At 50.7% G+C, this 25,110-nt stretch overlaps 2 protein-coding genes across 10 annotated transcripts; both read right to left on the minus strand.

Moving 5' to 3' along the window:
• Positions 1-569: 569 nt before the first annotated feature.
• Positions 570-11,386, minus strand: BORCS6 (BLOC-1 related complex subunit 6). Its single transcript, XM_004058544.5, has 2 exons — positions 11,238-11,386; positions 570-4,703 (listed from the first exon to the last, which is right to left on the minus strand). Exon 2 carries the CDS (start codon positions 2,375-2,377, stop codon positions 1,304-1,306), a length of 1,074 nt encoding a protein of 357 aa, XP_004058592.1. The 5' UTR covers positions 2,378-4,703; positions 11,238-11,386; the 3' UTR covers positions 570-1,303.
• Positions 11,387-16,779: 5,393 nt separating this feature from the next.
• On the minus strand, positions 16,780-22,655 carry AURKB (aurora kinase B). 9 transcript variants are annotated; one of them, XM_055367442.2, is made up of 10 exons: positions 22,579-22,606; positions 22,226-22,298; positions 22,003-22,104; positions 19,780-19,882; positions 19,613-19,667; positions 19,218-19,412; positions 18,792-18,930; positions 18,533-18,681; positions 17,258-17,432; positions 16,780-17,086 (listed from the first exon to the last, which is right to left on the minus strand). In XM_055367442.2, the coding sequence occupies exons 4-10, from the start codon at positions 19,805-19,807 to the stop codon at positions 16,913-16,915; spliced, it is 915 nt and encodes a 304-aa protein (XP_055223417.1). In that variant the 5' UTR covers positions 19,808-19,882; positions 22,003-22,104; positions 22,226-22,298; positions 22,579-22,606; the 3' UTR covers positions 16,780-16,912. The 9 variants fall into 9 exon arrangements, with proteins under 9 accessions (XP_055223417.1, XP_004058595.1, XP_004058593.1 ...); XM_004058547.5 differs by lacking the exon at positions 22,003-22,104 and having other exon boundaries at positions 18,792-18,976; positions 19,360-19,409; positions 22,579-22,635; XM_004058545.4 differs by lacking the exon at positions 22,003-22,104 and having other exon boundaries at positions 19,218-19,409; positions 22,579-22,635.
• Between the last annotated feature and the right edge of the window lie 2,455 nt (positions 22,656-25,110).

Genomic DNA, 25,110 nt, shown 5'->3' on the forward strand with positions numbered 1-25,110 from the left:
GGGAGCGTATTGGAGCGCATTCTAAAGTGGGCGTGTCTTGAGAGGAAGGGATTGAGAGAAACCGGGGTTGTTTCGTGATCTTTGCTTCTACATCTTATGGCCACAATATATGGCTCCTGAACTTACTGTGTGAACTGTAAACAAAAGGCTTTGGGACAAATTTGTCTCAAACCACGTGGCACTGATCTGCAGAGTGTGGGAAATGGTCAGGAATAGAGCTGACAAGTGTTCCCAGTCTTCCCCCAGAGGTAAAATGTCCGTCCAATCCACCCAGCCCCTGCCTATTCATGAGGACCTGAGAAGACAATTTCTTCCCCTTCTCTTCTAGAGCATCTTTTTTACGTTTCTGTGGTTACCGGATCTCTGGGCCCCTGTGAGTGATTATCTGTGTCCTCACATTTCCCCTCAGACCAGATGCTTAAGAGCAAGAACCATATCTTTCCCCACGGAGCCTGAGACATCTCCACCCCCACCCCACTCCCAGCACCAGCCCCAAGGGAGCTGCGTGAACAACACCGACCCTCATTCCCATTCCTTTGGCTTATTAATCACTGCAACCCCACACAGACTCAGCCTCAGCCATCGCAGCAGCAGCACTTTAATTCCACAAAAACTCAGAAAGCCAAAACTGATTAGAACACTCCACAACAGGTGAGCTTCAAAACCAGCAACATTCTACCTGAACCCTGAGAGCAGTGAGACGCCTCCCACCTCACCCCCTCCGCCGTGCAACCCATTCCTCCTAGCTGCACGCCGGTTCTGGCTGGGGAAGTGGTATGGTAGAGGGCCAGCGGGCAGAAGCAGAAGGCTCTCCATCAGCAGGGGTGCATCTTTGCCTGCGGGGTGTTTGGCCAAGGACGGCACAAGCTCCCACAGCCCCTGGCACCTGAGATGTGGCCACTGGAGTCAGGATAGCCACAGTGGGGGCTGGGGCTTCCTCTGTCCCTTTCTCCTGATTACATGTGGGAGTCACGTCCTCACCTTCAAGCAGACCTAAAGCCCTGTGTTCCCAGGGCTGGTGCTCTAGCTAGGGAGGAGAGTTGGGAAGAACAGGGTAGCTACAGATGGCCAACTGAATACAAGCAGAGCAACATCCCTTCCCACCAGGAGAGCCGTTAGAACTTCCCCACATACACCAGCCTAAGGCCCAGCGAGTGGGCACGGGCCAGCTGAACGCATCTGGAAGAGCCTCCAACACACAGGCCTCCCCTCAGTGGGCACTTCCCACCAGGACTCCCTGAAGAGTCCTTAGGGTCCTGCTGGGCCCTGCCCTGGCCAGGCCCGGCCTCTCCTGTCCTCCTGGTCACTTGCACAGGGCCTCCAACACCTCCAGAGTACGTCGGATATCCCGGACTTGGCGCGCCAGCCCCTGAACCGGCTGCAGAGCCCGCTCCAGCTCCTCGCAGCGCGCCAGCAGGGTGTACATGCCCTTGATGCTCATGTCCACGGCTTCACCTAAGGAGTCCACAGCATCGCGGTAGGTCTGGATGCAACCCACGCTCAGCGCCGTCAGCTCCTGCACCGCGCCACCCAGACCGCGAAGCAGACGGTCCACCCGGCCTCCCAGCTCACGACTCAACCGCTCCAGATCCCGCAGCACCTCGGGGTCGATGGGGGGAATGGCCGGTGTGGGTGTGGGTGCAGGCGCTGGGCAGGGCCGCGCAGGGGCAGAAGGCGGGGGTGGAGGGGCGCCGCTCAGACGGATCTTGAGTTGCAGGTTGTTGGCGACAAAGTGGGTAAGGTCGCCGTGGCGGCTCACTGTGCCTTCGAGCTCCAGGGGACTGGAGATGGTGGCGCGGCGTCCGCCGCCCGCGCCGGACTCGGCACTCCCTGAGGACCCGGCACCACCGCACGCCTCGCTCAGCCCGTCCAGGCTGCGGCTGTCCTGAAGACGGCTGGAGAACGAGCGGCCGGCTCTGCTGCCTGCGGCCGCCTCCTCGTCGTTGTCTTCCTCCTCCTGCTGCTCAACATCCATCCCGCCGCCTGGTCCCCCTCGACGGCAGTCCCTCCCGGAGGCGGGCTTGCCCTCGGGCGGCGCCGGGTTCTTGTGCCGGGAGGACAGGGAAGGTTCGTGCTCTGCACCCGGCGCCCCCCTGCGGCTCCCGGCCCCAGACGGCGTCCCTTGAGGGCCGGGCTCGTTCTCCAGAGCCTCCCGTTCCGGCCGGTGGACGACGCCGCAGCTTGACGTCTTCGGGGACGTCCTGGGGTGGCGGTTCGCGCCCCCAACGTTCTCGGCCTCTTCCTCCCCGGACACCCGGAGGCCTGCGGGCGGCTCAGAGGACGTTCGGCCCGGCCCGCCGCCAAAGACTAGGGCCTGATGTTCCGCTACAGCCAGAAGGTCCGTCTCGGGCCCGGGCCGCCCCCGAGACGACTCCATACTGCAGGTGGGGGCCGCAACGGAGGAATTGGTTCGCCCCGGCTCCGGAGGCAGTGGCTGCGCCTTTAAGGGGCGTTGGTAGAGGCGCGCCGATTGGCAGCGGCTGACAATGGTAAGGACAGGAAAAGCATTTTGATTGGTCGCGGCGACCAGGAAGTCCCGGAAGAAGAGCTGTTACTGCACAGCGGAACACACGTGAACGCCGGCAGGGTGGAGAGAAGGAGGTGACAGCTGCTCCCGTCGCCCCGCCCTTTCTGAAAGCTGATGGGGCAGATCTTAAAGACCAAGGTCCTCAAATTCCTGAGTCCCGAGGGGTGGGGCTCAGATTCTTTCTGCCTGTAATTGTACCCCCCCCCACAGTGATTGCTTAGCAAAAATACCAAGTGGAGAGCCCACTTGGGGTTCCTAGAGAGGTTCTTAGGATGAAAATGGCATATCCTTCTTGGACCATCAGGGTTGAACCTAGTTGACTAAAAAGAAGGAAACCAGAAGTCCAGCATGAGCATGAATGGTTTGCTCTATCTTTCTTGGTTAACAGACCTAACCACTGAACTGCTCAGAGCGACCCACTGTGGTCAAGGCAGCGGCCTCTGGGCTTTCCTATGCGTTTGTCACTCTTGTTCTGTGTCTCTTGCTCCTTTCACATTGAGGGGTCTCGCCCCTTGGAGGATGGCGTGTGATTTTGCCACGAGGTAAAATATTCAACAAATGAAATGATCACAAATTTTGATATGTGCTATACAGGAAATAAAGTGTTATGATTGAGAATATAACTGAGCAGGCACTAGTTTAGATAAGGGGTCAGGAAAATACCTCTTTGGTGAGACTTTTAACTAAAAAGAACCAAAAAGACGCAGCCACCCTCCAGGCAGAGAGAAGAAAACTTGAGCTACCTCTCAGAGACAAAGAAGTCTTGAAGTATTCAAGAAACTGAGGTGAGGGGGCAGGAGACATTAGGACTAAAACAAAATCAGCAAGGTAAGGGGAAGGATTTCGAGCCAAGGAGCTGAACAGGCAGCAGGGGCCACGTCATGCAGGGGGCCTTGTAGTTCCTGTTAGGGAATGGAGATTTCCTCTAAATGCAATGGTGCAGCGACATTGGAAAGGTTGTACATTGCAACACACAGCCAAAGCTTGGAGACATCAGTATTTTTATTTATTTATTTAGAGACAGAGTCCCACTCCGTCACCCAGGCTGGAGTGCAGTGGCGCAATCTTGGCTCACTGCAACCTCCGCCTCCTGCGTTCACGCGATTCTCCTACCTCAGTCTCCCGGGTAGCTGGGATTACAAGCGCCCGCCACCACGCCCGGCTAATTTTGTATTTTCAGTAGAGATGGGGTTTCACCATGTTGGCCAGGCTGGTCTTGAACTCCTGGCCTCAAGTGATCCAGCCGCCTCGGCCTCCCAAAGTGCTAGCATGACAGGCGTGAGCCACCGTGCCCGGCCAGACATCAGTATTTAATAAAAACAGTTTGCTAACTCTCCTTAGCTGACAAAGGATGTGGTTGTTTTTCCCATTTGGATAGAGAGATGTCTTGAGGCAGTGTCATGCCAGCATTCAGAAGTGCAACTCCCCAGAACTTCCCAGCACTACTATCCCCAGGTGCCTGCCGGGGTCCTAGCCAGCCAACCCTAATGATAGTAGCTCAATCTTTCACCACGCCTGAGGAGTCCACAACTGTCAGCTGTCTGTATCTTATAGTCACCTGCAGCTTGACAAAACCTGTCATTCCTTTGCTCTAAAAAAAAACCTAAAAAGCTCATATATAATTGGGCTGGATACGTAGATATTCTTTAGAAGATGGGAGGACTTCCCTTGAGAATGGGAAGCTGAGCACAGGAAGAGAGTGATGTGATGGGATTCATGTTTAGGGATTACTGGCTGTTGTAGAAAATGTTTGCAAGGGAGACGGTAGACCAGTGAGGAGGCGGTTCCAAGTACCAGCTGATAGTAGCTCAGCCCAGCATGATGTGGATGGATGCATTCTAGATGTATCTTGAAGGTTTTAGCGGACAAATGGGCTACCCACCGTCTCTCTGTGTAGGGGAAGCTCCTCACTCCTCAACTCCCCATTCCCTGATGTGTTGGTGCAACGACAGCCAGGAACAGGCACGTGACCCAAAACTGGCCAATTAGAGTACTTCATCCTTCTGACTGCAGATTGGCTCAGGGAAAGGCACATGACCCAAGGTATGACCAGTAAAAATCCTCCACAGTGTTGTTTGTTTCTAGCTTTCTGGAGAGTGTGAGACGCCTTTCTGTTCTCTTGAGAGCTCAAGCTGGGTATCAGCTTGTCCATCTTTCATGTCCAGGAGATCACTGTCTGTAGAAGGAAAGAATGAGGCTGATAAGGAAGAGAACCAGAGACAAAAGATGAAGAGGCATGAGTTCTGAGAGCGTTTGAATTCCTGTGCCAGCCTGAAGATAGCCCCACCTTTATCCTTCCTGTGATTTGGTTCCTTGCCCCACCCCTATCGCACCACCTCCCCCGCAAAACCTTGTTTCTTCCTACGGTGACTTCTGTCTCAGTAAGTGGCAACTCCATCTTCCCAGTGGCCAGGGCCAAAAACCCTGGAGTTGTACTTGACTCCTCTTTCTGTCATAATCCATGGCCAATCCTTTAGGAAATCTTGTTGGTTCTGCTCGAAAATACATCCAGAATCTGACCACTTCTCATCCTTACCATTGTTTCTGCCCTGGTCCAAACCACCATCATTTTTGGCCTGGATAAATGAAGTTGCTTCCCGAATGGTCTCACTTCTTCTACCCTCACCTCTCTCTACAGTCTATTTTCAATAGAGAACCAGAATGATCCTTTAAAAATGTAAATTATCAGCCGGGCGCGGTGGCTCACGCCTGTAATCTCAACACTTTGGGAGGCCGAGGTGGGCGGATCACGAGGTCAGGAGATCGAGACCATCCTGGCCAACATGGTGAAACCCCGCCTTTACTAAAAATACAAAAACATTAGCCCGGTGTGGTGGCGTGCACCTGTAATCCCAGCTAATCTGGAGGCCGAGGCAGGAGAATCACTTGAACCCGGGAGGCGGAGGTTGCAGTGAGCCGAGATTGTGCCACTGCACTCCAGCCTGGCAGCAGAGCGAGACTCCGTCTCAAAAAAAAAAAAAAAAAAAAAAAAAAAATTAGCCAGACATGGTGTTGCACACCTGGAGTCCCAGCTACTGTAGAGGCTGATGTGGGAGGATTGCTTGAACCCAGATGGTTGAATCTGCAGTGAGCTATCATCGGACTATTGCACTCCAGTCTGGGCAACAGAGCGAGACCCTATTTCAAAAAAAGAATTAACTGATTAGGTTAAGAGTTATGCTCCTCCTGGAGCTAGGGATGGGTCAGTTCCTTCCAAATTCAAACAGTTGAAACATAATGGGAAGGCAGGAGGGGCTGTCAGGAGGCTACCACAGTGTCCACTACAGTGGGGTTCAGCAAAGTATAGCCCAAGGGCCAAATCCAGCTCAACACCTGTTGTTATACGGCCATGAGCTAAGAATGCTTTTATGTTTTTATTTGTTTGTTTGAGACAGAGTTTCGCTCTTGTTGCCCAGGCTGGAATGCAGTGGCGCAATCTCAGCTCACTACAACCTCTGCCTCCCAGGTTCAAACAATTCTCCTGCCTCAGCCTCCCAAGTAGCTGGAATTACAGGCATGTGCCACTACGTCTGGCTAATTTTTGTATTTTTAGTAGAGATGGGGGTTTCACCATATTGGTCAGGCTGATCTTGAACTCCTGAGATCAGGTGATCCATCTGCCTCAGACTGAGTGCTGAGATTAAAGGCGTGAGCTACCCTGCCCAGCTGTTGAAAATAATCTAAAGAATATGAAAGTTGGCTGGGCACGGTGGCTCACGCCTATAATCCTAGCACTTTGGGAAACCGAGGCGGTTGGATCACTTGAGGCCAGGAGTTCAAGATCAGCCTGGCCAACATGGCAAAAGCCCTGTCTCTACAAAAAGTACAAAAATTAGCCGGGAAGCCGGGCGTGGTGGCTCACACATGTAATCCCAGCACTTTGGGATGACGAGGTGCGCAGATCACCTGAGGTTAACAGTGCCAGACCAGCCTGACTAACATGGTGAAACCCCGTCTCTACTAAAAATACAAAAATTAGACGGGCATATTGGCGGGTGCCTGTAATCCCAGCTACTCGGGAGGCTGAGGCAGGAGAATCGCTTGAACCAGGGAGGCAGAGGTTGCAGTGAGCCAAGGTCGCTCCATTGCACTCCAGCCTGGGCGACAGAACATTTCATCTCAAAAAAACAAACAAAAAAAATAGCTGGGCGTGGTGATGTGTGCCCATAGTCCCAGCTACTCGGGAAGCTGAAGCACGAGAATTGCTTGAACCCAGGAGGCAGAGGTTGAAGTGAGCTGAGATCACACCACTGCACTCCAGCCTGGGCAACAGAATGAAATGCTGTCTCCAAAAAAAAAAATTCAGAGTCTATAAATTTTTTTTGGAACACAGCTATGTTCGTTCACTTATGTATTGTCTTTTTTTGTGTGTTTTATTGTTGTTGTTTTTGAGACGCAGTCTCGCTCTGTTGCCCGGGCTGGAGTGCGGTGGCACCATCTCAGCTCACTGCAACCTCCGCCTCCCGGGTTCAAGCAATTCTCTGCCTCAGCCTCCTGAGTATCTGGGACTACAGGCATATGCCACCACACCCGGCTAATTTTTTTTATCTTTAGTAGAGACAGGGTTTCACCTTGTTGGCCAACTCCTGACCTAAGATGATCTGCCCAAAGTGCTAGCATTACAGGCATCAGCTACAGTGCCTGGCCTCCAACAGCATTTTATTTTATTTTGTTTTATTTATTTATTTATTTTGAGACGAAGTCTCACTCTGTCGCCCAGGCTGGAGTGCAGTGGCATGATCTCGGCTCACTGCAAGCTCTGCCTCCCGGGTTCACGCCATTCTCCTGCCTCAGCCTCCCCAGTAGCTGGGACTACAGGCGCCCACCACCACGCCCGGCTAATTATTTGTATTTTTAGAAGAGACAGGGTTTCACCGTGTTAGCCAGGATGGTCTCGATCTCCTGACCTCGTGATCCACCTCGCCCCACCTGGCCCGCCTCGGCCTCCCAAAGTGCTGGGATTACAGGCGTGAGCCACTGCGCCCAGCCCCCAACAGCATTTTAAAATATTGTTTTTAGAAAGTAAAAATTTCTATGTACGGGCCAGGCACGGTGGCTCATGTCTGTAATCCCAACACTTTGGGAGGCCGAGGCCGGCAGATCACCTGAGGTGAGGAGTTAGAGACCATTCTGGCCAACATGGTGAAACCCTGTCTCTACTAAAAATATAAAAATTAGCTGGGTGTGGTGGCGCATGCCTGTAATCCCAGCTACTCGGGAGGCTAAGGCAGGAGAATCGCTTGAACCTGGGAGGTGGAGGTTGCAGTGAACGGAGATCATGCCATTGCACTCCAGCCTGGGCAAGAAGAGTGAGACTCCATCTCAAAACAAACAAACGAAACAAAACAAAACAAAATGTCTGTATATTAATGCAATTGGGAACAGCCCATGTTATACGTAAGAAATGACTGTTATTTCCATCTTAAAGACTCACAAAAGGCCGGGCGCAGTGGCTGGCTGGGTGCCGTGGCTCACGCCTGTAATCCCAGCACTTTGGGAGGCCGAGGCAGGTGGATCACTTGAGGTCAGGAGTTCAAGGCCGGTCTGGATAACATGGTGAAACCCTGTCTCTATTAGAATCGCTTCAACCCAGGAGGCGGAGGTTGCAGTGAGCTGAGACAGCGCCACCACACTCCAGCCTGGGTGACAGAGTCTGTCTCAAAAAAAAAAGACTCACAAAAATACAAAAATAACTTGGCCAAGGTCACATGGCTAATAAGCAATGGTGAAGGAATTCAAAGTGAGATATGCTGACTCAAAGTGAAAGCTCGATCATCCACAGGCCTCACCCCTCCATAGGCCACAGTAGGGGTGGGGGGCAGATTACCCACCCTCAATGTTGCCAGTGCCCACATTACTTCACAGAAGTAGAGAGAAGTTATCTGCCGACCTATCAGGGGAACAAGCAAGGCTGGATATCATTTCTGCTTTCTTTTTTTGGCATCATCCATTCAGTGGGAAGGTAAGGTGATCATCAAGTCCCAAAAATGAACAAATGCCCCAGTCAGCTATGCTCAGCATTTAGAAGAATGTCAACTAGGACAGTTTTCTCCCCATACCCCAGGGCATCAGCCCTTGTATTGTCTGTAGGGCTTGTTGAGTGGGATGGGGGTGGAATGCAGGTTTTATGTGGCATGTAGAATTATGCCATGGTTTTACATTACATTTGGGGATGGCTCTTGCTCTGGATACTTGGAATTTTCACGTGTGAGGAGATGATGTCTTTGTTTTCTTTTCTTTCTTTTTTTTTTTTTTGAGATGGAGTTTCCCTCTTGTTGCCCAGGCTGGAGTGCAATGGCCCAATCTTGCTTCACTGCAACCTCCACTCCTGGGGTTCAAGAGATTCTTCTGCTTCAGCCTCCCAAGTAGCTGGGATTACATGCGCCCGCCACCACGCCCGGCTAATTTTTTTTTTTTTTTTTTTTTTTGTATTTTTAGTACAGATGGGATTTCACCATGTTGGCCAGGCTGGTCTTGAACCCCAGACCTCAGGTGATCCACCCGCCTCCGCCTCCCAAAGTGCTGGGATGACAGGCATGAGCTGCCGCGCCCAGCCGAGGTCAGAGCTTTAGTGATGGAAGTGGAAGAGCAGTTAGAGAGGAGCATCCATTGGTGGGGAAGGACCAGAACTCTTAGGGCAGGGCTTCTGAACCCCTCAGAACCACCTGGGGAGTTAAAAACGACATGGATGCTCCAGCCTCAACCCAGATCAATGAAATCTGAATTTCTTAGGGCAAGGCCTGGGAGTTTTTTGTTTTTTGTTTTTGAGACGGAATTTCGCTCTGTCGCCCAGGCTAGAGTGCAGTGGCACGATCTCAACTCACTGCAAGCTCCGCCTCCTGGGTTCATGCCACTCTCCTGCCCCAGCCTCCTGAGTAGCTGGGACTACAGGCACCCACCACCACGCCCAGCTAATTTTTTTTTGTATTTTTGGTAGAGACAGGGTTTCACCGTGTTAGCCAGGATGGTCTTGATCTCCTGACCTCGTGATCCGCCCGCCTCAGCCTCCCAAAGTGCTGGGATTACAGGCGTGAGCCACCGCGCCCGGTCTCCTATTTTCTTTTTAAGTCCTTCAGATGCTTCTAATGTGCAGCCATTGTTGATAACCCCTGAAGATAGGACCTTGCCAGCCATGATAAGGAGTTTCGATTTTATTGTAAATACACCGAAAAACCAAAGGAGGGTTTTGAACAGAGGAATGATATGCTCTGACTTTGACTGTTGGGGGAATGGACTCTAGGAGGCAGGAACAGAAGCAGAGAGAATAGTTAGGAGGTTGTTATCATCACCCAAGCCAGAAAGGATGGTGGCTTGAACCAGCATGAGAGTGATGGGGTGTGTGTGTAATAAAGGTGGGCCTCTCCATGGATTTGGTTGGCAATAGGAAGAGGTGGAAGATCTGGGGAGGTGAGGAAGAAAAAAGAGAGAAACCAGGAATGATTTCTAGGTTTTTGACCCAAGTAACTGGGTGCTAAATGATAGTGCTATTGACTGAGATGGGGAAGTTACAACTTTTTTGATTGGGTGGGCACTGAAGTAAGAATACTATTTTAGGCCAGGCGTGGTTGCACCCGCCTGTAATCCCTGCACTTTGGGAGGCCAAGGTGGGGGGATCACCTGAGGTCAGGAGTTCGAGATCAGCTTGGCCAACATGATGAAACCCCCGTCTCTACTAAAAATACAAAAAAAAAAAAAAATTAGCTGGGCATGGTGGCGTGTGCCTGTAATCCCAGCTACTCAGGAGGCTGAGGGAGGAGAATCGCTTGAACCCGGGAGGCAGAGGTTGCAGTGAGCCGAGATCATGCCACAGCACTCCAGCCTGGGCAACAGAGCAAAACTCTGTCTAAAAAAAAAAAAAGTACTACTTTAGGCATGCTCACTTTGAGAAGCCTATTAGATTGCCAAGAATGTGTTAGTCTCAGGCTTGATAGGGACGTCAAGGTGAGAAATATAAATGTGGGAGTCGTATTTAAAACCATGGGCTGGGCCGGGCACAGTGGCTCACGCCTGTAATTCCAGCACTTTGAGAGGCTGAGGCGGGTGGATCACCTGAGGTCAGGAGTTCAAGATCACCCTGGCCAACATGGTGAAACCCCTACTGAAAATATAAAAATTAGCTAGGCACAGTGGCACGCGCCTGTAATCCCAGCTACTCAGGAAGCTGAGGCAGGAGAATTGCTTGAACCCGGAGGGCGGAGGTTGCAGTGAGCTGAGACTGTGCGACCGCACTCCAGCTTGGGTGACAGAGCGACTCCATCTCAAAAATAAAATAAAAATAAAACCATGGGTTTGGCACAGTGGCTCAGGCCTATAATCCCAGCACTTTGGGAGGCCGAGGTGGGAGGATCGCTTGAGCCCAGGAGTTCAACACCAGCCTTGGCAACATAATAAGACCCCATCTCTACAAGAGAAAAAAAAAATTACCCGGGTGTGGTGGTGTGCACCTGTGGTTCTAGCTGCTCCAGAGGCTGAGGCAGGAGGATTGCTTGAGCCCACAAGTTCAAGGCTGCAGTGAGCTGTGATCACACCACTGCACTCGAGCCTGGATGACAGAGTGCGACCCTGTCTAAAAAAAAAAAAAAAAAAAAAAAGAAGAAGAAAGAAAGTCGAGGCCAAAGATTTCATATTTGATACCCAGATTCTTGTGTTCCTGGAAACCAAAGTTTCCAGTATCTGAGAAGTTAAGAAAAAATAATTCATACTCCCATACCTTTGGACCTTTCTCCAGGATTTCTTCTGCCTTGGCCCCTGGAACTGTGCAGTCAACAGTAATCTTTTCATTTCTCCTGAAAACAAAAGATCTGACAGTGCATCTAGTTTTGGAAAACACAGGGGTTTGGCCTGTGAGTTGCTCCAACACCTTGGCTGCCCATGTCAGTCTGTCGTCACTCTTCTCCACACAGATATTGAGGCAGAGCTTACAGATATAAAGTTGGCCTGAGCCAAACTGCCTGGCCTATTTTTTTTTTTTTTTTTTGGATGCTAGATGTTTGCATGGTGATGAGACTTATCCAGCCAAAAAAAAAAAAAAAAGGATATATATGGATATATATGTGTGTGTATATATACACACACACACACATATATATATAAATGGTAGAAAAGCGAAAGGGGACAATTACTGGAATGAAGTTGTTGAATAGTAGGAGGCCTGGGTTCAGAGTATATCTGGAGGGGCTCCCTGACAGGACTTGAGAAGGGGAAAGACAGATAATAGGTGAACAGAGGTAACTTGGGGGAATTGGTGATTGGAATGTACAAGACCCCTGTTTGGTTCTGCTGTTTCTCAGAGAACAGGGGGGATCACTAGTGTGGGAGCTGTGGGGAGCTTTGGTGTTTTCGGGAGTAGAAAAGCCAATATATTGGGGATGCTTTGTAATGTTAGAGTAGGTAGACATGAAGGCAGGAAAGAGGGCCTCCAGGTATGCTGGGCATTTGTCAAGCCATGGTCAAGCGATTAGAAATCTGTCCCTCTGACATAATGAGCAGGAGAAGGGAAGAACCCCCAAGCTGGTTCTCATCGAGTGAAGGACCGGCAGGCATACAACCATCCGTCTGAGATAATAAATGGCCATCGCTGGTGCTGGGAGTAAGAGGAGTCTTGCAACAGAGAAAACACCTGGAGTTAGCAAGCCATCACCCCTATAAGGTTTTAAGTATGTGCAGTGAAAAAAGAAAATGGTTGAATTTGATCACTATCTAACCTTCCTGTGGGGGCTCTGGACCAGAAAGGGCGAATTGCCCCTAATGAGCATGCGCTGGACTTCGGTGAACACTGCGCATGCGGTCCCTCCCAAACGCCGGCAGGCCACTGCGCATGCGGCAATTAAGCCACAGCCCGCTCAAGGGAAGAACATAAGGAGGAGACAGAGAGTGCGGGAAAACGTAGGGGGTGTAAAAACTCTAAACATGCCGGGCGCGGTGGCTCACGCCTGTAATCCCAGCACTTTGGGAGGCAGAGGCGGGAGGATCACGAGATCAGGAGATCGAGACCATCCTGGCTGACACAGTGAAACCCCATCTCTACTAAAAATACAAAAAATTAGCCGGGCGTGGTGGCGGGCGCCTGTAGTCCCAGCTACTCGGGAGGCTGAGGCAGGAGAATAGCCTGAACCCAGGAGGCGGAGCTTGCAGTGAGCCGAGATTGTGCCACGGCACTGCAGCCTGGGCGACAGAGCGAGACTCCGTCTCAAAACAAAAACCAAAAAACTCTAAACAAAGAAAAGGAAGGGGCACTTGATTTTTCAAGTCTCCAGCCTTGTCCTCTTCTAAGTGTACTGTCTTTTGTAATAAACTCTCACTTTGCTTAAAATCAGTTCTCCCTTCTGCCTTAAACCTTGCCTTTGGCCGGGTGCGGTGGCTCACGTCTGTAATCCCAACACTTTGGGAGGCCGAGGAGGGGCGGATCACGAGGTCAGGAGTTCGAGACCAGCGTGGGCAATATGGTGAAACTTCGTCTCTACTAAAAATACAAAAATTAGCCGGGCGTGGTGGCGCATGCCTGTAATCCCAGCTACTCGGGAGGCTGAAGCAGGAGGATCGCTTGAACCCAGGAGGCGGAGGTTGCAGTGAGTCGAGATCGCGCCATTGCATTCCAGCCTGGGCAACAGAGCAAGATTCCGTCTTGAGAAAAAGCAAAAATCTTGCCTTTATCTCGTTTGAATTCTTGCCCTCGAGAAAACAGAGGAGAGAGGTTGCTGCAGAGTTGCAACTCCGGAGTTTCCCGGATAGCTGCAGACTTACCCGCAGGTAACAGTAGAAGTAGGAGTCAGCGTTAAGGCTGTGGGAAAATAGGTGTCCTTCATTATTGCCGGTGGGAGTGTAAACTGTCCACCACTTAGAAGGGCATTTTTGGTGATATCTATAGACCGTTTACCTGCGTGTACCCAGCATTACCACGTCTTTCTCTAGATGCTGGTACTCTCCATTGCCATGTCTTTCTTCAGATGTCCCCTAGAGGACAACTAGAGACCATCACAAAGGTGCACAGGAGGCACTCAAAAGACACTGGCCACAGTACAAAGCATTGGAAATAATCTGCATGTGCATCCAGTAGAAGGGCTTTAAAAAAAACCCTAGGGATATCCTTATTAAAAATTATAGGCTGAAAGGCCGGGCGCGGTGGCTCACGCCTGTAATCCCAGCACTTTGGGAGGCCGAGGCGGGCGGATCCCGAGGTCAGGAGATCGAGACCATCCTGGCTAACATGGTGAAAACCCCGTCTCTACTAAAAAAAAAAAAAAAAAAAAAAAAAAAAAAATTAGCTGGGCGTGGTGGTGGGCGCCTGTAGTCCCAGCTACTCGGGAGGCTGAGGCAGCAGAATGGCGTGAACCCAGGAGGCAGAGCTTGCAGTAAGCCGCGATCGTGCCACTGCACTCCAGCCTCGGTGACAGAAGACTCTGTCTCAAAAAAAAAAAAAAAAAGAAAGAAAATTACAGGCTGGGTGAAGTGGCTCATGCCTGTAATCCCAGCACTTTGGGAGACCCAGACGGGTGGATCACTGGAGGTCAGGAGTTTGAGACCAGCCTGGCCAACATGGTGAAACCCATCTCTACTAAAAATACAAAAATTATCTGGGCGTGGTGGCACATGCCTGTAATCCCAGCTACTCGGGAGGCTGAGGCAGGAGAATCGCTTGATCCTGGGAGGTGGAGGTTGCAGTGAGCTGAGATTGTGCCACTGCACTCCAGCATGAGTGACAAAGCAAAACTCCGTCTCAAAAAATAAAAAATAAATAAGCACCCCGCCCATTTCTTTCTCCCTAGAGATAGCCAGTTCCAAGTCTTTTCACTGTTTTATTTTGATTTGCTTTGGGTATTTACCATACTTTTTTTTTTTCTTGAGGCGGAGTATCACTTTGTCGCCAGGCTGGAGTGCAGTGGCTTGATCTCGGCTCACTGCAACCTCTGTCTCCCGGGTTCAAGAGATTCTCCTGCCTCAGCCTCCCTAGTAGCTGGGATTACAGGCACACACCACCATGCCCAGCTAATTTTTGTATTTTTAGTAGAAGCAGGGTTTGACCATGTTGGCCAGGATGGTCTCGCTCTCTTGACCTCGTGATCTGCCCGCCTTGGCCTCCCAAAGTGCTGGGATTACAGGTGTGGCCTACCAAGCCTGGCCTACCATACATTTTTTTTAAGTTGTTAAACAACAGTCAAGTATATTTTATTTTTATTTTTTTAATTTTTATGTTCTCAGGGTGTACAAGTACAGATTTCTTTTTTTTTTTTTCAAATGGAGTCTTGCTCTTGTTGCCCAGGCTGGAGTGCAATGGCATGATCTCAGCTCATTGCAACCTCTGCCTTCCGGATTTAAGCAATTCTCCTGCCTCAGACTCCCAAGTAGCTGCGATTACAGGTGTGCACCACCACACCCGGCTAATTTTGTATTTTTTTAGTAGAGACAGAGTTTCACCATGTTGGTCAGGCTGGTCTCGAACTCCTGACCTCAGGTGATCCACCTGCCTTGGCTTCCCAAAGTGTTGGGATTACAGGCCTGAGCCACCACGCCCAGCCCCTACCATATGTTTTTAAATCACATGCTTCCGTTGCTGCTTCTTAAGTTTTCAGTTTTAGGCATGACCTGTTTTTTTCCTGCTATAAAATTCAAGGAATTCACTCTTCCACCCCACTGCCACCATAATTTTGGTTAGATTTATTCATTTGACAGTAGTTACTGAGTGTCCTCTACATTCCAGGTACTGTTCTAGAGGCTTGGTGTAAAGCAATGAATTAAAAAAAAAAAAAAAAAATCAATCAATCCTGCCAGGCGCAGTGGCTCATGCCTGTAATCCCAGCACTTTGGGAGGCTGAGGTGGGCAGATTGCTTGAGGTCGGGAGTTCAAGACCAGCCTGGTCAACACGGTGAAACCCCGACCTGGTCTTCACCAAAAATACAAAAATTAGCCAGGAGTGGTGGCACATGTCTGTAATCCCAACTACACGGGAGGCTGAAGCAGGAGAATCACTTGAGCCCGGGAGGCGGAGGCTGCAGTGAGCTGAGATCACACCACTGCACTCCGGCCTGGGCGACAGAGCAAGACTCTGTTTCAAAAAAAAAAAAAAAAAAAAAAACTTGTCCAGGCGTGGTACGCCTGTAATCCCAGCACTTTGGGAGGCCGAGGAGGGTGGATCACCTGAGCTGAGGAGTCCGAGAGCAGCCTGGCCAACATGGTGAAACCCCATCTCTACTAAAACTACAAAAAAATTAGCCGGGCTTGGTGGCGTGCGCCTGTAATCCCAGCTACTTGGCTGGCTGAGGCAGGAGAATAGCTTGAACCTGAAAGGAGGTTGGAGGTTGCGGTGAGCCAAGATCGGGCCACTGCACTCCAGCCTGCACGACAGGGTGAGACTCCGTCCTGCTGTGTAGCCAGGCTGGAGTGCATTGGTGCGATCTGGTCTTGCTGCAGCCTCCACCTCCCGGGTTCAACCGATTCTCCTGCCTCAGCTTCCTGAGTAGCTGGGACTACAGGTGTGCGCCACCACGCTCAGCTAATTTTTGTATTTTTAGTAGAGATGGGGTTTCACCATGTTGGCCAGGATGGTCTCGATCTCTTGACTTCGTGATCTGCCTGCCTCAGCCTCTGAAAGTGCAGGGATTACAGGCATGAGTCACTGCGCCCAGACTTAACTGTTTTTTTGTTTTTTGTTTTTTTTTTTTTAAAGACTGAGTAAACTATGAGTAGAATAGGCCCTGTTTAACCTGATAAAGGGTATCTATCAAAAACCTACAGCAAGCATCATGCATAACAGTGAAACCTCATGTCAGGAACAAGACAGAATCACTGCTGCTTCTATTGGCTCCTGTACTAGATCCTGACCAGAGCAGTGAAATAATCAAAGACAGCTTCTAGGGTACAGAACTGTTTAGTTGCTCCTACGTTGGCAAAGGGGCAGAGAATGAAACAGAAAAGGAAAAACTAGAAGTTGGACAACCAAGAGAGAGGTGAAAGAAGGTGGCCAGAGATGGCTGGTGTTCCAATGTAGCAATGGGGAGCCAGGGCCCCCAGTGCCCCTGGGCTGTGGGAGTCTGAGCAACGGAAAGAATAGACAGTGAGGGTAGAGGTGGAAGTGGGGGTAGGGGTTGGGGTGGCTGGGAGCTGACCAGGTGGGTGTCAGAGCTGAGAGGGTAGGGTGTTATCAGGGATAGCAAAGTAATGCTCATCCCGGCTCCTCAGGGTGAGCCAGCTCTCCTTCTAGGGAACAGCTTCCTCCACAGCAAAGCCTCCACCTAGAAACATCTACACTCATCAGTACAAAAAGCTTCAGCCTTTATTAAACAAAGGAGGAGGTAGAAAACAGAAAAGGGAACAGTTCAGGATCCCTTCTTTCCCCTATACATACACAGACATACAAACACACACACCCGAGTGAATGACAGGGACCATCAGGCGACAGATTGAAGGGCAGAGGGAGGCAGCACCCTCCGAGAGTTGGCCCGGACCCAAGGGTGGGCTGAGACCTGGGCCAGGGGCAGCCTTTCTGAGGGGTTATGCCTGAGCAGTTTGGAGATGAGGTCCTGGGCTCCCGTGGGCACAGAAGCGGGGAACTTTAGGTCCACCTGCAGGTGTGAAGAGATGGAAGGGCTGCATTAGTTTCACTCTGGCTACATCTTCCTTGACTACCCATTCTGTTTGGAGTTACTTAGGGCCATGCAAATACACTCTGCCCACCCCCAGCCCCCCAGCTCCTGGCCTCAGCAGCTGGCACGAAGCCCAGGCCGCCCTCCCACCTTGACGATGCGGCGATAGGTCTCGTTGTGTGATGCACTCTCAAAGGGTGGGTTCCCCACCAGCAGCTCATAGCAAAGCACTCCAATGCACCACAGATCCACCTTCTCATTGTGCGTGCGCCCCTCAATCATCTCTGGGGGCAGGTAGTCCAGGGTGCCACACATTGTCTTCCTCCTGGGAGGGATAAGGGGCGTAGGCAGGGGTCCCAGTGACATAGGAACTCTCCTTTCCCTGCTGCCTGACGGCAGGGAGCCAAAAGACCACGGGATGTACCAGGGGAGAGGTCCAGCCAGGCAGGGCCACTGGAGTGGGGGTGGGGTTGGGGTGATGATATATCCCAAAGCCCCAGAGGTGAGCCTGCACACAGCCCAGCAACTCCACACTGAAGGATATATCTTAATAAGATACCCTGATATGAGGGCAGTGTTCATTTGGAGTTCACTGGCGACATCTCTAATGCCCATCAGGCATGTTCTGGTTAAATAAATCAGCTACTATGTGATACTATGAAACCATTAAAAAGTGATGTGGGAGGAAAAAAGGCCACTGCTCCGGGCTCTTTTGAGACAGAGTCCAGGCTGGAGTGCAGTGGGGCGATCTTGGCTCACTGCAGCCTCTGCCTCCCGGGTTCAAGTGATTCTCATGTCTCAGCCTCCCGAACAGCTGGGATTACAAGTGTGCACCACCATGTCTGCTTAATAAATTTTGTGTTTTTAGTAAAGATGGGGTTTCATCATGTTGGCCAGGCTGGTCCGCTGGTCTTGAACTCCTGGCCTCAAGTGATCCACCCGCCTTGGCCTCCCAAAGTGCTGGGACTGGTAGGCGTGAGCCACCGCGCCTGGCCAAAGTTTTACCATTGGCCCCTACGGGGATCAAACCTGCGACCTTGGGGTTATTAGCACCACACTCTAACCATTTTTTTTTTTTTTTTTGAGACAGAGTCTCGATCTGTCACCCAGGCTGGAGTGCAATGGCGCAATCTCGGCTCACTGCAACCTCCCCCTCCCAGGTTCAAACAATTCTTCTGCCTCAGCCTCCCCAGTAGCTGGGATTACTGGCGTCCGCCACCATGGCCGGCTAATTTTTGTATATTTAGTAGAGACAAGGTTTCATCATGTTGGCAAATCTAGTCTCGAACTCCTGACCTCAGGTGATCCGCCCTCCTCGGCCTCCCAAAGTGCTGGGATTACAGGTGTGAGCCACGGTGCACGGCCCCTGGAGAGGTTTTAATGGCCCAGCCTCACACCCAGGTCTGGCCTCCCAGGCCACCATACCTCAGGGAGGGCGCATGCACAGACCAGCCGAAGTCAGCAATCTTCAGCTCGCCCTTGAGCCCTAAGAGCAGATTTTCTGGCTTTATGTCTCTGTGAATCACCTTCTTCCCATGGCAGTACATTAGAGCATCTGCCAACTCCTCCATGATCTGGGAGGGGCAACGACAGGCAATCAGACAACGATGGACCTCCAGCTACAAGCAGCACACCCTCAGCCTCGAGCCCCCTACTGGCGCCCCAGGTGCCCACCCGCCCGGACCGTGGCTGTTCGCTGCTCGTCAAATGTGCGGCTCTTCTGCAGCTCCTTGTAGAGCTCACCGCGGGGGGCATACTCTAGAATCAAGTAGATCCTCCTCCGGTCATAAAAATAGTTGTAGAGACGCAGGATGTTGGGATGGCTGGGGGAAGAGACAGAGGAGGCCTCAGGCCAAAGGCATAAAAGAGCTGGAAAAGATGATAGGAGCAAACTGGGGTCAGACGTGGCCCAGGCCAGGGACACCAGGGCTGGGAGTGGTAAGGGGAAACTGGAGGCAGATTTCTGGATTCAAGGCTTGCCAGGACTAAGAGCTAAATGGGGCTCACTAGCCATAGCTACAGAGAAAGCAATCTGGATGAAGTGGGGCTGAATGAGGAGCTGGGGGTGAGGGAGCAGAGGGGCTTCGGCTCAGGGGGCATCAACCCATACTGCAGGTGGGCCTGGATTTCGATCTCTCTGCGCAGCTGATGCTCCACGCCCTCCTTCTCTATCTGGGACTTGAAGAGGACCTTGAGCGCCACGATGAAATGGCTTTTCTTCTCCCGAGCCAAGTACACGTTTCCAAACTTGCCTTTGCCCAGAGGACGCCCAATCTCAAAGTCATCAATTGTGAAGTGCCGCCTGCTTAGAAAGTGGAGGAAGGCAACTCAGAACCGGTTTTGGTTATTAAGAGGTTTGCTTTCTCTCTGCTTCCTCATCCCATCGTGTCCTCCGCCCCACTTCTCTTCATCCCTACTCCTCCCGTGCTTAGGTTTTATCTCCCTGACTTCCTGCCTGTTCATTGTCCCCTCATCCCCGTCCACCCCAAGGCTTGGGGCACTTACGTTAAGATGTTGGGTGTCCCACTGCTATTCTCCATCCCCTTCTGGCCAGGGGCAGCTAAGGAGAGAACAGGTAGGTTGAATGCGAACAGGGATGACCTTCTCATCCCTAAACCCTCCCACAGACGGTCATCTCCCCAGCTCAGTCCTCTCCCCCTTGCCCCAGTTACCTGTGGGCTGGACATTGGAGCGGCTCATGAGGACAAGTGCAGATGGGGTGACAGGCTCTTTCCGAAGGACTCGCTGGGGCAGGGTGCTCAGGCCAGATGGAGCCTGAGAAGGAGCAGGGGGTAGCTCTGAGGGTGCCTTTGTCTGATGACCGGGGTGGAATGTGCTGCAAGCAGTATTTCAGCCCCTTGCTAAAGAGCCACCCACCCACCTACCCCCAATTCAAAGAGAAACACTGATGTGACAGTTTTGCTTCCCAGCCTCTGCTCATAGCCCATATTAAAATGGGTTATTAATAAACAACCTAGGGCCGGGCGCAGTGGCTCCCGCAGTCAGGAGTTCAAGACCAGCCTGGCCAACATGGTGAAACGCCATCTCTACTAAAAATATAAAAAATTAGCTGGGTGCGGCCGGGCGTGGTGGCTCATGCTTGTAATCCCAGCACTTTGGAAGGCCGAGGCAGGCGGATCACAAGGTCAGGAGTTTGAGACCAGCCTGGCCAACACAGTGAAACCTCATCTCTACTAAAAATACAAAAATTAGCTGGCCGTGGTGGCACGCGCCTGTAATCCCAGCTACTCAGGAGGCTGAGGCAGGAGAATCGCTTGAACCTGGGAGGCACAGGTTGCAGTGAGCCGAGATCGTGCCATTGCACTCCAGCCTGGGCAACAGAGCTAGACTCCATCTCAAAAAAAAAAAAAGAAATTAGCCAGGTGTGGTGGCAGGCGCCTGTAATCCCAGCTACTCGGGAGGCTGAGGCAGGAGAATCGCTTGAACCTGGGCGGCAGAGGTTGCAGTGAGCTGAGATCGCACCATTGCACTCCAGCCTGGGCAACACAGTGAGGCTCCATCTCAAAATAAATAAATAAATAAATAAATAAATAAATAAATAAAAAATAAATAACCTAAGTAGGCCTAAGATAAGGGGCAAAGGACTCACACCAACACCTAACATTTCACTTCTTTGGCCCTGGCCCACACTTTTCAGGCAAGAAGCTGTTCAACCTGTATAAGTCCTGTCCACAACAACACAGTCATTCATCCAGCCCCTCACTTACACCACAGTAGAGAGCTGGGTCCATGAACAACCACAATTCAAGGGGTTTAGCACAGAGGTATTCTCAAAGTCTCCTAAAAAGCTTAGTTTATTAAGGCTTAGATAAGACGCTTGAGGACTTGAATGTTATAGCAATAACCAGGATTTACACTTTTGCAAGAACAGGCTTTAAGGACACTAAGAGCTACCCTGATGGCCCTGGACCACTTCTCACTTTCAACTTCTTCATTTTTTTTTTTTTTTTTTTTTTTTTGAGATGGAGTCTCGCTGTATTACCCAGGCTGGAGTGCAATGGTGCCATCTCGGCTCACTGCAACCTCCACCTCCCAGGTTCAGGCAATTCTCCTGCCTCAGCCTCCTGAGTAGGTGGGATTACAGGCACATGCCTGGCTAATTTTTGTATTTTTAGTAGAGACGGGGTTTCACCATGTTGGCCAGGCTGGTCTCGAACTCCTGACCTCAGGTGATCCACCTGCCTCAGCCTCCCAGTGCTGGGATTACAGGCGTGAGCCACCCACCTGGCCTCACTTTCAACTTCTCAAAATAATAGGTACACTTTCTTTTAGGAGTGACTAAGGTAAAAGTGACAATGGTTTCTCATTCAGACTCCATTCTTGACAGCCTCACTCAGTGCTCCATGAGGGAGGGAGCTGATGCACAAGGGAACAGACAGACTCTCCAGGAAGCAAGAGCTCTAAAAACAGGGAGCAAAGCCTGTGCAGGGCCCCTTCCTTCTTCTGCAGCCAAGAGAAGAAAGCCCCTAGGCCCCGAATAGTGATATTGGTACCGATCTACAAATAAGCAAGTTGAATAAAATACAGTCCAGAAATAGACCCACATATATGTGGGAATTTATATATATAATAAAGGTGGCATTTCAAATCAGAGAGGAGGCCCTTCAATGAAATCTGTCTGGACCATTGGGAAATAAGTCTATTTAGATCCATTTAGATTCTTACCTCAATTTAGTCATTAATTCCAAATTGTAATTTAGACTTGCCCTGGGCCTTTTAAACTGTAACTTTATATCCTTTTATAGTCTATTTCTATTTGCTGTCTAGTTTATTTTTTTCAGGATATGGGTTGGGAATCATGGCCTGAAGGCCAGGCCCTGCCTGCTCAGTCCCAGATATCATTTGTATGTGACGAGCCCTGCAGAGGTCCTCACCGGCTGGGAGTCACTGGCTGGTCAGATTCACGTTGGCAGCACCTGACAGGATGTGGCTACAAATGACCAGAGCGGGTTCTGTCGTCAAACTTGGGACCCGTACTTTGGAGCATAACGGGGAAGAAAGTGCTTAAAGGATTGCTCATTGCAGGATCTCAAGTTTCCCAGCAGGAACTCGCCATGCGGGGTCATGGGGGCGCAGGGACGGAGGGAAGGGCCTTACCGTCTGCGGGCCGTAGGGCCAGGGGTAGGCGTTCTCCTTCTGGGCCATCCTTAGAGGGAAAGGGGGAGGAGAGCTGGGCGGAGAAGGGAAACAGCCGTGAGAAGCAGAGAAAAAGAGAGAGAGAGGGAGGGGTTGGACCGATCGAGCCGGAAGCGCTAGCCCGAGCTGGTAAAAGGGAGCAGGTCAGCACACTAGCCCCAATCTGGGCGCTGGTCTCACCGCCCCCGCCCTGCTATCGTCCCTATCTCCTTCCAGCCCTGCGGCGTGCGCGCAGGCCAGCCCAACGGACCCTCTGATCTACCTGATCATCTGCCCACTCCCGGCGCAAGGCCTGCGACAGGAGGCCAGCTCACCTGGGGTCCAAGGCACTGCTACTCTCCCGGCCGCCCGCACAACTGAATCTGCCACGCCGCGCCCTGGCCAAGGACTTTTCAAATCTCCCGCCCCGGCCCCATTGGACAAGCTCGTCGCCCATGCCTAGTTCCCATTGGCTCGATGTCCTGTGACGTAAGTCACGGGAACCCAATGGAAGAGGCGGAATGAGAAGGGCTCACGCTTGGCTTCCAGTTTAGGAAAGTTTCCCCAAATTCCCGCAGTGAATTATCTTGCTTTTTCTTTTCTTCTTCTTTTTTTTTTCTTCCTTTTTTGAGACAGGTCTCTCTCTGTCGCCCAGGCTGGAGTATAATGGTGCTATCTCGGCTTGCTGCAACCTCTGCCTCCCGGGTTCAAGCGATTCTCGTGCCTCAGCCACCCGAGTAGCTGGGATTACAAGCGCCCGCCACCACGCCTGGCTAATTTTTGTATTTTTATTAGAGACGGGTTTTCGCTGTGTTGGCCAATCTGGTCTCGAACTCCTGTCCTCAGGTGATCCACCCGCCTCGGCTTCCCAAAATGCTGGGATTACAGGCGTGAGCCACCGTGCCCGGCCTTCTTCTTTTTATAAAAAAAAATAAATCTTTAATGTAACTGGAGTTTATCCTTATGCATGTATGAGCTGGGGTCTAACTTCTCTGCCCGATGGAGCGCCAGTTATGTCAACACCATTTGTTAAACAAACTGCCCCAACAGAATTTAAATGCTGCCCTTGATATATAATGTTAGCATATTTACTTGTGTCTATTTCTAGATTGTATTCCGTTGTTTGCTCATTTGCCTGTGTGTTTATTCTTGTGTCATTACTATGTCGTTCTTAAAAGTTCTGACATTCCTGGGAGTTTTTCCACCAGTAGACCTTTCGTTGCAAGATCTCTGTTAGCTGCCGTGTTGTTTGGGCCCACTTTCATTTTTCCTCCTTCCTGCCACACTCCCTTCTTTTCTGCTCTTCCTAACCCTCAGATTTCATTACTGGGTTAAATAAATACATTTTTGGGCCTTCTATGAAATAACCAGTGGATATTTATTAAGTATGTACTGTCCAGCACTCTTCTCCTTTCTTCTAACACTCTATTTTTCCTTTAGGGGACCACCTGTCTCTCCAGTCTATGCAGTCGGTTTCTGTAGTAGTTTCAGTTGCTGACAACCCCAAATCCCTAGGTTGATGAAGACCTATTTAAATCTCACTTTTTTTTTTTTTTTTTTTGAGATGAAGATTCGCTGTGTTGCCCAGGCTGGAGTGCAATGGTGCAATCTCAGCTCACCACAACCTCCTCCTCCAGGGTTCAACCGATTCTCCTGTCTCAGCCTCCCGAGTACCTGGGATTACAGGTGCAAGTGACCACACCCGGCTAATTTTTGTATTTTTAGTAGAGACGGGGTTTCATCACATTGCTCAGGCTGGTCTCGAACTCCTGGCCTCAGGTGATCCGCCCACCTTGGTCTCCCAAAGTGCTTGGATTACAGGCGTGAGCCACTGCGCCCAGCTTTATTCCCACTTCTGAAAGCACTTAGAGTTTTGAGGATTTGAGAAGGAAACTGACTCCATTGCAGGTCCAGAAATGAGCACCAATTGACTTATACTAATCAATACATTTTATTCCAGATTATGGTTATTGGATCAGGCATAAGCCTGTGATTTAAGTGGGCCAGCTAGTGGGAATCAGTTTCTTGCTCAGAATGCTGGGCAGCTCAAGGAAACACTTAACGTTTACTGGTTTATCATAAAGTGTATTACAAATGATATAGATGAAAAGATGTATAGGGCAAGGTATGGAGGAAGAGATTTCTGGAAGTGAGCAGGGAAGCATGCAGCCCTCATTGCTGCTTCTAGTGCTACTAAAGGAAGCAGCTTGACATTGAAGCCTAACATTGCAGAAGGCAGAAGAGAGGCCTGGAAAGAACTTCAGGACTTGATGACATTGTTGAGCCTCTACATGCCTACATTAGCACTTTCCTTACATGAACAATAGAGAAGATTATTATTCAGCTAATATCCTTTCTGAATGCATTCTAAATGCTATTTGCTGTTTAAGCATATTGTGTAGAAAAAACAAACCATGGCTAGGCTTGGCGGCTCACGCCTGTAATCCCAGCACTTTGGGAGGCTGAGGCAGCTGTATCACTTGAGCCCAGGAGTTTAAGATCAGCCTGGGCAACATGTGAAACCCCGTCTCTACAAATAAAAAAAAAAAAAAATTAGCCAGTATGGTAGTGTGTGCCTCTAGTCCAAGCTGCTTGGTAGGCTGAGGAAGGAGGATCAGCAGAGGCCGGAGGTCAAGGCTGTGGTGAGCCATGATTGCACCACTGCACTCCAGCCCCGACATTAGAGTGACACCCTGTCTCAATAAAAACAAAAAACGGGCAGGGCGCAGTGGCTCATGCCTGTAATCCTAGCACATCGGGAGCCCCAGGAGGGTGGATTGCCTGAGCTCAGGAGTTCAAGACCACCCTGGGCAACATGGTGAAACCCCGTTACTACTAAAATACAAAAAATTAGCCAGTTCTGGCCA

The sequence above is a fragment of the Gorilla gorilla genome, chromosome 19, assembly GCF_029281585.2.
Source record: "Gorilla gorilla gorilla isolate KB3781 chromosome 19, NHGRI_mGorGor1-v2.1_pri, whole genome shotgun sequence".
In the NCBI taxonomy this organism is placed as follows: Eukaryota; Metazoa; Chordata; class Mammalia; order Primates; family Hominidae; genus Gorilla; species Gorilla gorilla.

Coding starts and splice junctions, on each gene's coding strand:
- BORCS6 (XM_004058544.5), bottom strand. CDS start 2,377: ATGGAGTCGTCTCGGGGGCGGCCCGGGCCCGAGACGGACCTTCTGGCT.
- AURKB (XM_055367441.2), bottom strand. CDS start 22,273: ATGGCCCAGAAGGAGAACGCCTACCCCTGGCCCTACGGCCCGCAGACG. Junction 19,668..19,779: donor CTCCAATGTCCAGCCCACAG/GTAACTGGGGCA, acceptor TTCTCTCCTTAG/CTGCCCCTGGCCAGAAGGGG. Junction 17,433..18,532: donor GTGCATGCGCCCTCCCTGAG/GTATGGTGGCCT, acceptor TATCCCTCCCAG/GAGGAAGACAATGTGTGGCA.